The 13,417-nt window shown below is 50.8% G+C and overlaps 1 protein-coding gene across 1 annotated transcript in view; it reads left to right on the forward strand.

Annotated features, from left to right (window-relative positions):
* The window catches only part of GFPT2 (glutamine--fructose-6-phosphate transaminase 2), a 48,382-nt gene that overhangs the window by 9,087 nt on the left and 25,878 nt on the right, over positions 1 to 13,417 (forward strand). The window contains exons 2-5 of the mRNA XM_008275002.4: positions 5,872 to 5,979; positions 7,560 to 7,658; positions 8,085 to 8,210; positions 13,189 to 13,247. Of these exons, the coding sequence (XP_008273224.1) occupies positions 5,872 to 5,979; positions 7,560 to 7,658; positions 8,085 to 8,210; positions 13,189 to 13,247 (392 nt within the window). The remainder of the gene's footprint in view (positions 1 to 5,871; positions 5,980 to 7,559; positions 7,659 to 8,084; positions 8,211 to 13,188; positions 13,248 to 13,417) is intronic.

Genomic DNA, 13,417 nt, shown 5'->3' on the forward strand with positions numbered 1-13,417 from the left:
TGAAGTATACTGGAGGATGTGTGTGGGTTCTATGTCAGTATTACACTTTTGTGTAAAAGGAATTTGAGCATCCAAGGACTTGGGCGTGAGCTGAGGGTGCTGGCCCCAGTCCCCTGAGGGTAGCACTGTATTCTCTGCACCTCCCTGCCCCACTTTGCAGAATTTGCTTATCTTCTGCAAGCTGCTTTCTTCACTTGACACACCTTGGTGATACAGGTTGTTTTCTGAGGGAGTGCACAGCTTCGCTTCTCTCTCCATGCTCCCGCCACAGGCCCTGCTGTGTGGCTGCCCCAGCCCTTCTGTGGTCCCTGCCAGGCGACAGGCTGTCTCCAGTCTTTGGGGGCCAGAAACAGCCCTGAGCAGCTGTCCTCGTACGTGTACACAGGCCTCTCAGTGAAGATGTGTGCTGAATGCATTTCTAGAAGTGCAACAGCTCTGGTCAACAGATGTATACATTTTTAATTCTGAGAGGTTGCCAAATTGCCTTCCAAAGAGGGTGCATGAATTTAAACTCTCTTATTGTCTGACTATCTGATGACTGATCCCATAGTTAAAGGCATGGATTCTTTTATTTATGGATGGGAATGATTCCAAAAAGGAATCTGACAGGAATAGCAAGAGGAATTCCTGGGAAAGCAGCTTCATTTTAGTTTACGCTCCTTCTTAAATGACAGGACCACAGAGCAAAGGATGTTTTATTCACTCCAGTTTGGTGGAGTACAGAGAGAATCTGGCCAAGAGGACGAGCTGCAAATGCAAAGAGTGCTTTGGTAATGAAAGATGTTACTGAGTAGGTGCAATAGATTTTGTGTGGAAAACTAGATTTATGCCTTCTTGTGCAAAGACCTGAAACCAGTCGTTGGCAGCTGTGCTCGCTGCAGTCATCACTCGACTGTGCCCCTATGTCCCCAGACCTCCCAGCTGGGGGTGCACACAGCTGGTGGTCCTGAGGACAAGGACCCTTTAAAAGTCCTAGTCCAGCCGGAGCCGAGGCTCAACAGGCTAATCCTCCGCCTAGCGGCGCCGGCACACCGGGTTCTAGTCCCGGTTGGGGCGCCGGATTCTGCCCCGGTTGCCCCTCTTCCAGGCCAGCTCTCTGCTGTGGCCAGGGAGTGCAGTGGAGGATGGCCCAAGTGCTTGGGCCCTGCACCCCATGGGAGACCAGGAGAAGCACTGGGCTCCTGACTTTGAATCAGCGCGGTGCGCCGGCCGCAGTGCTCCGGCCAGCCGGCCGCGGCAGCCGTTGGAGGGTGAACCAACAGCAAAGGAAGACCTTTCTCTCTGTCTCTCTCTCTCTCACTGTCCACTCTGCCTGTCAAAAAAAAAAAAAAAAGTCCTAGTCCACCAGTGGCTCCCCACTCAAGGCACCACTGTGGGTCTGAGGGTCAGACCTGCCACACAGAATGTACGTGCCAGGCGTGTGTTCAGAAGCAAGGTGTGGCTCGAGAATTGGAGAGCTGAACCAGACAGTGTGCTGTGTAGCTTTAAAATCTTTTCATAATTGGTGATCATTAGTTTCTGGGCCTTTGTGTCACCTGCAATGTCAGCTCCCCTTGCTGAAGTGCAGGTGTAATTCTAGAACTTCCCAGGATATCAGGAACTTTTAATTCAAGACTCCCAACAATGATCTATTGAGTGATGTCATCCTTTGCATACCTGTCTCCCATAGCTGGAGGGTCTTTATGTTAAGTATGATTTGACCATGTACCCTCAGGGAACTTTCTGATCATTTGCAGAAAAATTAGCATTATGAAAATTTCTCCTAAGTGTAGGCTGTGGTGATGGTTGCACAACTCTGCGAATATACTGAAAACTGCAAAATTGTGCCCTTTAAATGAGAGGCTGTTATGGTACATGACTTAGATCTAAGGAAAGCTGTGAACATTTTTTGATGTTGACATTAAAAGGTAGCTATCTTTTTGTAAAAAAAAAAAAAAAAAAAAAAGGCGAGGTAACAAAAAACACACTCTGCGCTCAGACAGATTTTTGGTTTGAAGTGTGGGGTACAAAGCATGAGCTCCTGGCCACACGATGGCCAGCAGGAGCCTCGTGGGGCTGGGAGCACCTTAGTCTGGCTGGGCTGGGTCCTGAACTGCACACACTGGCCTTACATTTAGCACCTCCTACCCGACCCAGAGGCAGTGAGGAAGACAGAAATAGCTCGATGCCAAAATCGCCCTTTGGCCATTTTAAAAAGAGAACCGTCTCAGAAAGCACAGTGTGCATGCGTCTCTCCAGAACCCCTGCACCTTAATACGCAAGAGTAGGCAGCGTATCCCGTGTGCAGGAACGGACCCCATACAGGAATGCTAAATATGACTTATGAAACCATGGACTTAAATACCATTTAATTTTGGACCGAGTGTGTGTTGATGAGTTTCAGTGAGGTAGATGTTTGCGGGAGGGAATCCTATTTATTGTTAAAGAATGTAGCATGCATTTCATTGAAATCTAATCATTCATTCAGCTTTACTCTATTGACTGGAATGTGGCTTCAGTACTTGCAGCCAAGGTGTCCTGTGAGGTTCATTTCTGGGGAGATGTCTAACCTGGTCCTACCTTTCTTCCTGGAAAAATAAACCTTATTTTAGCCCCTGCAGTATCCAACGAGGGGCCACATTGCCCTGTGCCAGGAAGGAGCCTGTCAGTCAGTCAGGTCATCTGGGTTCCATGCCCAGCTCCGGACAAGTCAGCTTCCTCAGGCTTCTGTTTCAGAAGGCCAGAGAAGGCAGTTGGGAGATTTGATTGACAGCTATGCAGGAGCGCTTGGCCCAATGCCTGGCACCACAGTGGGTTCTTGAGAAGATTAGCTCCTGCTGTGATCTGAACCTGTATGCCCCCTGAAATTCAAATGTCAGAATCCTTATCTCCAAGGTGATGGGTCAGGAGTGACCCTTTGGGGAGTGATTTAAGCCAAGAGGACAGAATCCCTGTGAGTGGTTATTAGTGCCTTTATAAAGATGAAGGGTGGAGTGTGTAACTGGCCCAGTGTGTGTCTGGTCTATGAAGAAGGGAGCCCCCACTAGATGCCCCATCTGCTGACCCCTTGATCTTGAACTTCCCCGCCTCCAGAGTCATGAAAAATAGGTTTCTGTTCCTTGCAGGCTGCCCAGTGTGTGGTGCTGCTTCAGTAGCCAACCAGACCAAGACAGTTACTGTGCCTGAAGCCCCATCCCTTGGCCATGACCCATTCTGCCACTTCCTTCCATTAACCACAGATTCATGGCCAGTCCATTGTATACACATCCAGTGAAGTACGACCACGTGCCAAATGCAGTGAGAAATACAAAGAGCACCAGCCTGTGTCTTTTTTTTTTTTTAAGATTTTATTGATTTTATTTGAAAGGATTACACAGAGAGAGGAGAGGGAGAGAGAGAGAGAGGTCTTCTATCTGCTGGTTCACTCCCTAATTGGCCACAACAGCTAGAGCTACACTGATCTGAAGCCAGGTTCTAGGAGCTTCCTCCAGGTCTCCCACATGGGTGCAGGGGCCTAAGGACTTGGGCCATCTTCTACTGCTTTCCCAGGGCATAGCAGAGAGCTGGATCAGAAGTGGAGCAGCCAGGACTTGAACCGGCACCCTTATGGGTTTCCAGTGCTTCAGGCCAGGACGTTAACCCACTGTGCCACAGCGCCGGCCCCCAGCCTTGTGTCTTTATCAGCACACGCACATGACTTATGATGTAGACCTGAATGAGGGTGGCCCAGAGCTGGGAGCACTTCTGCCAGGGACCAGGACAACGGGAGGTGGGGCTGGAGCTGTGAGGACAGCAGGGAGCGAGGGTGCAGGATGGAGGTGGGGAGGGATGGGCACCCGCAAGGCAGGAAAGTGGAGGATGAAGGTTCACAGTCACAAACACTGGAGTGCCAGAGTTCAGAAAGGCAGAACCACCATGATGATGATTTCTTGTATTTGGAAAAACATTAATTTTGAAGCACAGATATAGAAAATGAAGCAAAACAAAATCTCCTTGGCTTGTCAGCCTGTATTAAAGATATGAATTCAGGTGGCCAAGAGGCATGAGATGGCTTTATTCTCACTGTTGTAAAAGTGGTGCTTAGTCACAGCTCTGGTCCAAGGCGTGTGGAGCAGTGGGAAGTGGAAGCAGAGGCCTGACCCTGTCCCCGCCTGCAAGTTCTATGCCAAGCGAAGGGGTGCACAGAGATGGGAGCCTCGGCTGTCCCAAGGTGGTTGGTTTGTTACACTGACTTTTCTGTATAGCATTGCTTCAGTGAAAGCTGCCTCCTGGAAGCAGGGGCAAAGTGAACCCCAGTAGTGGGTTGCATGGCCAGGGGTGTGGCCCAGGCCCCATAAGCATCTGTGTCACAAGGGCCAAGGGCTGAGCCAAGCTTTCCAGAAGCAAGAGGGGAGCCGTTTTTTCTCCACCTGTGCCAGGAAGGCCACACCTCTGCTGGCATGCAGCCTGGGGGCCTTCCACGATGCCCCCTCAGTCTATATCCCCTAAAAAATAGTATCTGAGAGTGGTTCTAAAATTTTATCTGAGAAGCAGAGACACCCAGAGACAGAGAGGGAGACAACATGCACTCACATCTGGTTCACTCACCAAATACCTGAAACAGCCAGGGACTGAAGTTGTGAACCAGTTCAACCCAGGTCTCCCATGTGGGTGACAGAGACCCAGTTACTTGAACCATCACTGATGTCTCCCAGGTTCTGCATTAGCAGGAAGTTGGAGTCGAGAACAAGAGCCAGGCCAGGGCCGCGGATCACTAAGCTGATCCTCCGCCTGCCAGTTGGGGTGCCGGTTCTGTCCCAGTTGCTCCTCTTCCAGTCCAGCTCTCTGCTGTGGCCCAGGAAGGCAGTGGAGGATGGCCCAGATCCTTGGGCCCTGCACCCACATGGGAGACCAGGAGGAAGCACCTGGCTCCTGGCTTCAGATCGGCGCAGTGCACCGGCCTTACCGGCCACTTGAGGGGTGAACCAACGGAAAAGGAAGACCTTTCTCTCTGTCTCTCTCTCTGTCTAACTCTGCCTGTCAAAAAAAAAACAAAAAACAAAAACAAAAAACAGAGCCAGGGATTGAATCCAGGCGCTCCAATGTAGCACGTGGGCATCCTAATTGGAGTTTCAACCACTAGACTAAATGACTGCCCCGCAAGTATTTTTTTTTATTTTAAATTATTTATTTGCACTTTATTTGAAAGGCACAGATAGTTGGATAGATATCTTCCATCCACTGGTTCACTCCCCAAATGCACATAGTAATAAGGACTGGGTCAGGCCAAACCCAGGAGCTGGAAACTCAGTCTGGGTCTTCCATCTGGGTGGCAGGGACCCAAGTACTTGAGCCATCATTTGCTGCCTCTCAGAGTGTACATCAGCAAGAATCTGGACCAGAAGTGGAGAAGTCAGGACTCTAACCAGGCACTCTAGTATGGGATTGAATGTCCCATGAAGCAGGATCTTAACCACCATCAAACCCCTCCCAGAAATGTTTTTTTCTTTCTTTTTTTAAAGATTTTTTTTTGCTTTTGTTTTTTAAAGACATATTTATTTTACTCGAATGACAGAGTTACAGAGAAGGAAAAAGAAAGAGAGAGAGAGGTCTTCCATCAGAGGGTTCAATCTCCAGAGAGCTGGATCGGGCAGGAGCTGCGCCGATCCAAAGTCAGGAGCCAGGAGCTACCTCTGGGTCTCCCACGTGGGTGCAGGGGCCCAAGCACTTGGGCCATCTTCCACTGCTTTCCCAGGCCACAGCAGAGAGCTGGATTGGAAGAGGAGCAGCTGAGATACTAACTGGCACCCATATGGGATGCTGGCAACACAGGAAGAGGCTTAATCTACTATGCCACAGTTCTGGCCCCACAAAAGTGTTTTCTTAACATGCCTCTTTTTTCTTTTTGAACAGGAATTTTTGCCTACATGAACTACAGAGTCCCCCGGACAAGAAAGGAGATTTTTGAAACCCTTATCAAGGGTCTGCAGCGGCTTGAGTACAGGGGTTACGACTCGGCAGGTAGGGCGGCGCCACGGGTCACTTTGCTACGCTGCTTTTCAACGTTTCTTTTCAATGTAACAATAACTCTTGCTCATTGAAGAAGTCTGAAAACTGTAGAAAAGCAGCCAAAATAATAACCTGTAGACGACCATAGAAAAAGAAGAACAGGGAGGGAAAAGAACTCCACTGAAATCACACCGCCGTAAAAAAAAACCAGGGAGGTGTTTGTGAAAGAGCCCAAAGTTTCAGTTTCGCAGGACACGTGATCCTACAGGGGGATCTGCCTGCACTCGGTAATACTGTACAGAACCCCTAGCAGCGTGCAGAGAGCCTAGAACCTCTGTTAAAGAGCACGCATGCGCACGCACACACGTACACGCACATGCGCGCGCGCGCACACCAAGGACCTGAGACAGGAGGAGGCTCTTGGAGCTGAGCAGCGCTCTCACAGATCCGCAAGTGTCTTCATCCAACCGAGCAAGCTGCGCACATTCAAACACGCCTCAGCAATGTAGCTTTATCTCCGGGCCCCTCCATAGTTGTGTTTTTACCCAATCCTAATTCTGCAACTTTCCAATTTTATATTCTTAGTTTTTCACTGATCTTAGCATTTCCACATCCCAAACTCTTCCGAAACATCGAAGTGGCTGCACAGCCCTCCCTGGGTGGCCGTCTCCGGGTTTCTTCCTCCATCCACAAGCTGGTGGATATCCAGTTGTTCCCGTTTTTAATGAAACAGCCTGTGAAGGAAGGGAAAAGCAGCTCAGGCTCTGGGAAGCCAGTCAGCCAGAGGTCGTGGGCACACCCCTGCAGTGCGGGATAAGGACCCCTCTCTCAGGTAGAGGTAGTGATGGGCGTGTGGACACCTGTCCTGCCCTGGGAAGCCGCCCGCTGTGTGTGCCCAATTAGCACCCCTTGGCAGAAGCTGCAGGGGACAGCCACAGCCCAGGGATCCAGGCCCAGGTTCCAGTAGTCACGCCCCATCATGCAAAGCAGATTTCCTGAGAACTACATTAAGCTCCCTTTGGCTGCACAGCGGGGTGCATTCTGAGGAATGCCCCAGGGCGTTCTAGAGAACTGGCCCACACACCGCATAGGTCAGTCAAGGGCCCGGGCCTCAGAGGAGGCTGCAGTGGGCTCTACGCAGCATGCCAGTTGCCTTGACCTTCCTGTTTGTAATGAGGACTAGCAACGACAAAAAGTACGGTAAATAAAGCAGCAGAGTCGCTGAGTGGCATTGTCAAGTGTGCCATCCTGCACATGACTGTGTGGGCTGTGCTTTCCCGCGGGGGCACTGTGGTCGGGGTGTTCACACCGCATGCTCCCACACTCCAAGGAGCGCGTGTGCCGCGTGGGCCAAGGTGGCTGTGGTGCCGCCGGGCAGCAGTAATCTTTCAGCTCCCCTGGGACCACCGCCGTAGATGTGGCCTGTCACTGCCGGAGGCACCAGTGTGTGGGGTGTGGCCGTGGTGTCTCTGGGCCTGCACACCCGGGACACCTGCAGCCGACACACAAGGCACTGCCTACCCCTAACCGTGGGTGGAGCCTGGGAATGAAAGGCGTGAGCCGCGGTGTGCAAACGAATGTTTCAACTCCAGGTGTGGCGATCGATGGAAATAATCACGAAGTGAAAGAAAGACACATCCAGCTGGTCAAGAAGAGAGGCAAGGTGAAGGCCCTGGACGAGGAACTGTACAGTAAGTGACAGGGCTTGGGGGAGGAGGGGACCAGCAGCCCAGAGAAGGAGACGCGTGGGCGGGCGCAGAGGAGGGGCGGAGCCGCCATCCTGAAACTGCTCGCAGAATGGGGGACGGCCTATTTTAGGCAGTAGCGTCTGGGCAAATTTTTGAAAATTTTAATACAGGAATTAAAGTGTTTATTTTCATTCTTCTGCAAAACGATACTGCTTTCTATTGATAGTAGTGGTGCATCTTTTTCTTTTCTAAGTCAGTTTATTTTGGTTTAGAAGTGAGGCCACTGGTAAGTTCTCAGGATGGGTCTGGCCATGCGTGGTCAGTGGGCGGGACTGGGCAGCAGCCTGGATGGCTTGTGTCGGGGCAAGGACCTCTCCTCACCCTGATAGTCTTGTGGGGGTGCAGCAGGTTGATTTTTCTTTCATGCAGAGCAAGACAGCATGGACTTAAAGGTGGAGTTTGAGACACATTTCGGCATTGCCCACACGCGCTGGGCCACCCATGGGGTCCCCAACGCCGTCAACAGCCACCCACAGCGCTCAGACAAAGGCAACGGTATGTAGTGTGGCCTTGTTCCCCAGTGCCAGGGTGATACCAGCCCGAGGCTTCCCTGCCTGCCCCATGTCCCTGAGAGAGATGCCAGATGCCCCCCGTCCCTGGCTGCTGGTGCTGGGCTGGCCAGGAGGCAAACAAACAGCCTGGCCCATGGGCAGTGCTGACCTCCCTAGCACCCACAGGAAAATGAGGCCACTTTACCCGGCCCTGCTGCTGGCGCCTTGGAACCCAGTCCGTGAGTGAAATATGGCAGCAGGACGGGTTGCCTAGAGAAGCCGCTGTGTTGCAGAAGGCAGGGTTGCTTCCTCGGGCAGAGCACGCTCTGTTGAAGGAGGAGGCAGAGTCTGTTGCAGGTGCCTGCCCAGCCTCTGCCCCACAGGGAGGCCTCAGCAACCAGGGCTCAGGCTGAGAGAGTGAGAGAAACAGGAACTACAGGAGGCAGCCCCAGCGCCCTTCCCAGCAGGAGAGTCCTCAGCATGGCTCCCTTCATGTTTTCAGAAGTAGAGACTTTTTGTACACAGAATCCAGACCTTTGGCATCCCTTGAAAAAATGGAAACCTTGGGCACTTGATGCCTGGGCCAGACCACTGCTGATGGGCAGCAGGCCCAGGCTGCAGGGCAGGGACACAGCAAATGCTCGCCCTGTTCGCAGAGCCAGGCCTGTCTCCTGCACACAGGCTGACTTCTGTCTTCCTACCCAGCAAGCAAAGGTCTGGGCTCCGCAGTTCTCCCAACTGCCCCTCTCACCAGCCCCCGCTCACAGGCACCCAGTTCTCCTGCCATGTCCTCTTCCCTGACACCCCTGGCCCCGGGCTGCAGCCCCCAGCCCCTGGGCTTCACAGAGCCTCCTGCAGTGAGACACTATGGTGTGTGAGACAGAGAGCTGAAGCCCTAACTCCTCCCAGGTCCCCTAAGGGCAGACAAGATTCCAAGAAATAACTAGGGCTTTTCTTTTGGCTCCCCACTCTTGAGTTGGGGCTGGTCAGGTGACAAGCACCGGATGACCTCCACCTGAGCTGGACAGGTGCAATGTCTAGCAGAGAAGATGACTTTTAAGGGCTTATTTATTTATTTGAAAATATAAATATATTTATATATTTATTTATCTCTATCTATATATTTATCTCAGAGTATCAGAGAGAGAGAGAGATCCTCCATCATTGGTTTGCTCCCCAGATAGCCATAACAGCAAGGTGTAGTCCAGGCTGAAGCCAGGCACCCAGAACTCCACCCAGCTCTCTCAGGTGGCTGGCAGGGACCCAAGTACTTGGGCCATCACCTGCTGCCTCCCAGGTGCATTAGCAGGAAGGTGGATGGGAAGTAGAATAGCTAGGACACAAACTGGCTTTCTGATAGGGGATGCCAGTGACACAAGCTGCAGCTTAACCTGCTGCACTGTAACAGTGGCCCAGAGAAAACAATTTGCGGAGTCAGCTGCCCCTCCCCGCCCACCCACTCCAAGACATTCCCTGGCATAACACAAGTTCTTGCCCAGCCCCATAGCAGAGATCAAATACATCACAGCGTCTGGGGGCTTATCCGTGGGCACCTTGTCACACACTCCACAAATCCCACTGCAGGAAGTCCTTGGGGATGCTGGGCCACAGGAAAGAACCACGCATCCCTGCTCAGTGCCCTTCTCCCACACAGGTCAGTGGTGCCCAAGGTGGAGTGCAGCACCTCCACCTCCCACAGAAAGTGCAGGGCAGCGTGGCCTCTCTCCAAACCACCCCACAGGCCCATTAGCTCGCGCTGCTGACTTTGAAGGACAGGAGAGCCCCATGCACCCTGCTCAGCAGAGCAGCTGGAGGTGGCCCAGGAGCTGGGTCTGCACCTGTGTCCATGTGGTCAGAGTCTTTGATAGTGAGGATTTGGCTGGGAAATGTCACTGAGGTCTGGGTCATATCCTGAACCATAGGGTGTCTCAGGACTGGGACAGGCACCCTGTCCTCAGGAGGAAGTCAGCAGAGGCCACGGTGTGACAACCCAGGAGAGACTTGTGGCCTGACCCCAAATCAGAGGACTGATCCCTGGAGCAGCAAGCAAGCAGTGTTGGCCTAGAAAACACTGCTGAGACCACGTGCCGTGGGCTGTTGCCAACTCCAACCTCAGCCTCCTGCCCACCCAGTGATAAGATGAACCTCATCAGAAAAGCCCCCACTCCAGTGCAGACAATGCTTCTATGTCCCCAAAGAAGGGAGGCTCCGAGGAGACCTACCCACGCCCAAACTTGGAAACTCCTGCCCTGACTCAGGATGAGTAACTGAAAAGAAAACAACACGGCCATATGCAGAGGTTTGCAAAGTTTCTTCAGTAATAGCTGAAAAGCATCATTTCAGCGAAGCCTTACACCCAGCAACCGCATACGGAAGGAAATTACCCACAGGAGTTTTTGCAAGAAAACATGGGTCCCGGAAACAAATTAATGATTTAAGATGATAGACTGATGAAAGAATGCGTGATAGATAGAAGAAAATACTGTAAAGAAACGGTGTTGTAATACATGTGAAGAAAAGGTGGAGAATGGCGTGGTTATGGGGTCTGTTGGTGGAGATTCAGCACGGAGATCTGGTATTTCCAGCTCAGCTGTGGCCAGCACACCTCCTGGAACTGGGCCCTCCTGGTTTTTGTGTGACCTCGAAAGTTCACGGAAAATGGAATTAGGAAATGTTTATTTATTTTATTATTTTATTATATATATTTTTATATTTATATTATATATTTATATATAATATATATTATTTATATTATATATTTATATATTTTATATAATTTATATTATATATAATAATAAAATATATATTTTATTATTTTATTTTATTTATTTATTTTAGTACAAAAAAAACCAGAGAAATCCATGCATATGATGAGTCTTTTTTTAAAAAAGATTTAGGCCAGCGCTGCGGCTCACTAGGCTAATCCTCCGCCTTGCGGTACCGGCACACCGGGTTCTAGTCCTGGTCGGGGCGCCGGATTCTGTCCCGGTTGCTCCTGTTCCAGGCCAGCTCTCTGCTGTGGCCAGGGAGTGCAGTGGAGGATGGCCCAAGAACTTGGGTCCTGCACCCCATGGGAGACCAGGATAAGTACCTGGCTCCTGGCTTCGGATCAGCATGGTGCGCCGGCCGCAGCGCGCCAGCCGAGCTGGCCGCGGCAGCCATTGGAGGGTGAACCAACGGCAAAGGAAGACCTTTCTCTCTGTCTCTCTCTCTCACTGTCCACTCTGCCTGTCAAAAAAATAAATAAATAAAAAAGATTTATTTATTTATTTATTTGAAGGACAGAGTTACAGAGAGGCAGAGGCAGAGTGAGAGAGAGAGGCCTTCCATCCACTGGTTCACTCTCCAATTGGCTGCAATGGCCAGAGCTGAGCCAATCTGAAGCCAGGAATCAGGAGCTTCTTCTGTATCTCCCACATGGGTGCAGGGCCCCAAGGACTTGAACCATCTTCTACTGCTTTCCCAGACCATAGCAGAGAGCTGGATCAGAAGTGGAATAGCCAGGACTCAAACTAGCACCCATATGGGATGCTGGCACTGCAGGCAATGGCTTTACCTGCTGCACACAGCGTTTTTACCATATGATAGGTCTTTAATAAGCTCATAGAAATTTTGGAAAAAAAAAAACCTCTATATAGATTTCAAACCATTTTGCAGCAACATAAACGTATTTTAAAATATTTATGTATTTGAGAGACAGAAAGTAAGAGAGAGAACTGCCATCTGTAGGTTTGCTCTGCAATAGGCCAAAGCAGCAAGCTGAGCCAGGGCTGGAGCAGGAGCCAGGAACTCAATCCAGGTCTCCCATGTGTTTAGCAGGAAACCAACTGCTGGAGTCTATGCCGCTGCCTCCCAGGGTCCACATTAGCAGGAAGTTGGAGTCAGGAGCTGGAGGCAGGCATTGAATCCAAGTGCTCCATGTGGGACACACACATTCCAGCCAGCACCCTAACTGCTAGGCTGAATTCCTACTCCCAATAAATTTATCCTTCAATTCTGTTTCTGTGAGTTTTTTGGGATACCCTCATAGACAGTAGATTTTTTTTCCCCAAAAAAAAGTGATGATGAAAAAGAAGAACAATAATGGAGAAGGCTTTAAAAGATCTCCTAGGAGAGAGCTTTCTGGAACTGAAGAAAAACTTGATGACGCAAAGGATCACTGAACACAGTGTTCGCACAGAGCATCCTATGTCCCGCACATCTCCGTGGGGTGACTGACAGGCAGCAAGAGTCCTTCTGTCATCTAGGATGGGGGAAAGGGAGGGAGCTGCTTGCCCAGGAACACCTTGAGCCCCGGGCCTCTCCCTCAGTTCAGTCACTAATACTTATTGGGAAGAACGCAGTGGTGACTGAGGCAGACACATCCCTCTGCTCCCACGGCCTGCCGGGGGTCCCACCTGTGCAGGGTGCAGCCGGAGTAAACGGGAAGTGGCTGGTGCAGGGGGAGGTGGGAGAAGCTGCAGCAACAGCCTTATTAAAGTCACTCCCATGGCCACACAGCAATGCGAGTGGCTCCAGGGATGCCGGAACTTTTGGGTCTGCCCCCAGAAAAATGTCCCAGGATTTTAAAATGAAAAAAATTCTAAACCCAAAACTTTTGAAATCAAGTATTTTTACAGTTCAATGAAGTTCAAACAAAAATGCACCGTTCACTGTGACCTTGTGACTTATTTGAGCTCACAGTCTAAAGGGAATGCCTGGAATGGTTTGTGGACAGTAAAGGGTTAATCGTCTGCTGTTCAGCATACATACCAAGGCCTGTTTGATAATACTGTAGACCCTACATAAGAGCTCACTGCATGGCCAGGTTGGGGGGTGCTGGTTCTGAAAGAGGAAGGTATATTTCCTCGGGTTTAAGTCCCCGGTCATCACACACACCAAGGTGGCTCAGCAGGCTTTGTAGGAGCTGAGCTTCAAGCCACCGAGTCATTTTAGACTTGAGCTTCATTTCCTGCTAGCATCTCTCCCAAACTGTTTTTCAGAATTTGTTGTCATCCACAATGGGATCATCACGAATTACAAAGATCTGCGGAAGTTTCTGGTAAGAGCCTTCCCCTGAGTGATACCTAAGCTGAATGGCATTGGCCTTCCCCAGGAACATTCCCCGGAAACACTCCCAGGAACTGGGGGAGACCCATACTTAACCCTGTCACAGCACCCACAGAGCCCCCACCACCACACCGGGCCAGCCTCCCTAGGTCTTGTCTAAGG

The sequence above is a fragment of the Oryctolagus cuniculus genome, chromosome 6 (assembly GCF_051225735.1).
Source record: "Oryctolagus cuniculus isolate XC-2025 breed Fujian yellow rabbit chromosome 6, ASM5122573v1, whole genome shotgun sequence".
In the NCBI taxonomy this organism is placed as follows: domain Eukaryota; kingdom Metazoa; phylum Chordata; class Mammalia; order Lagomorpha; family Leporidae; genus Oryctolagus; species Oryctolagus cuniculus.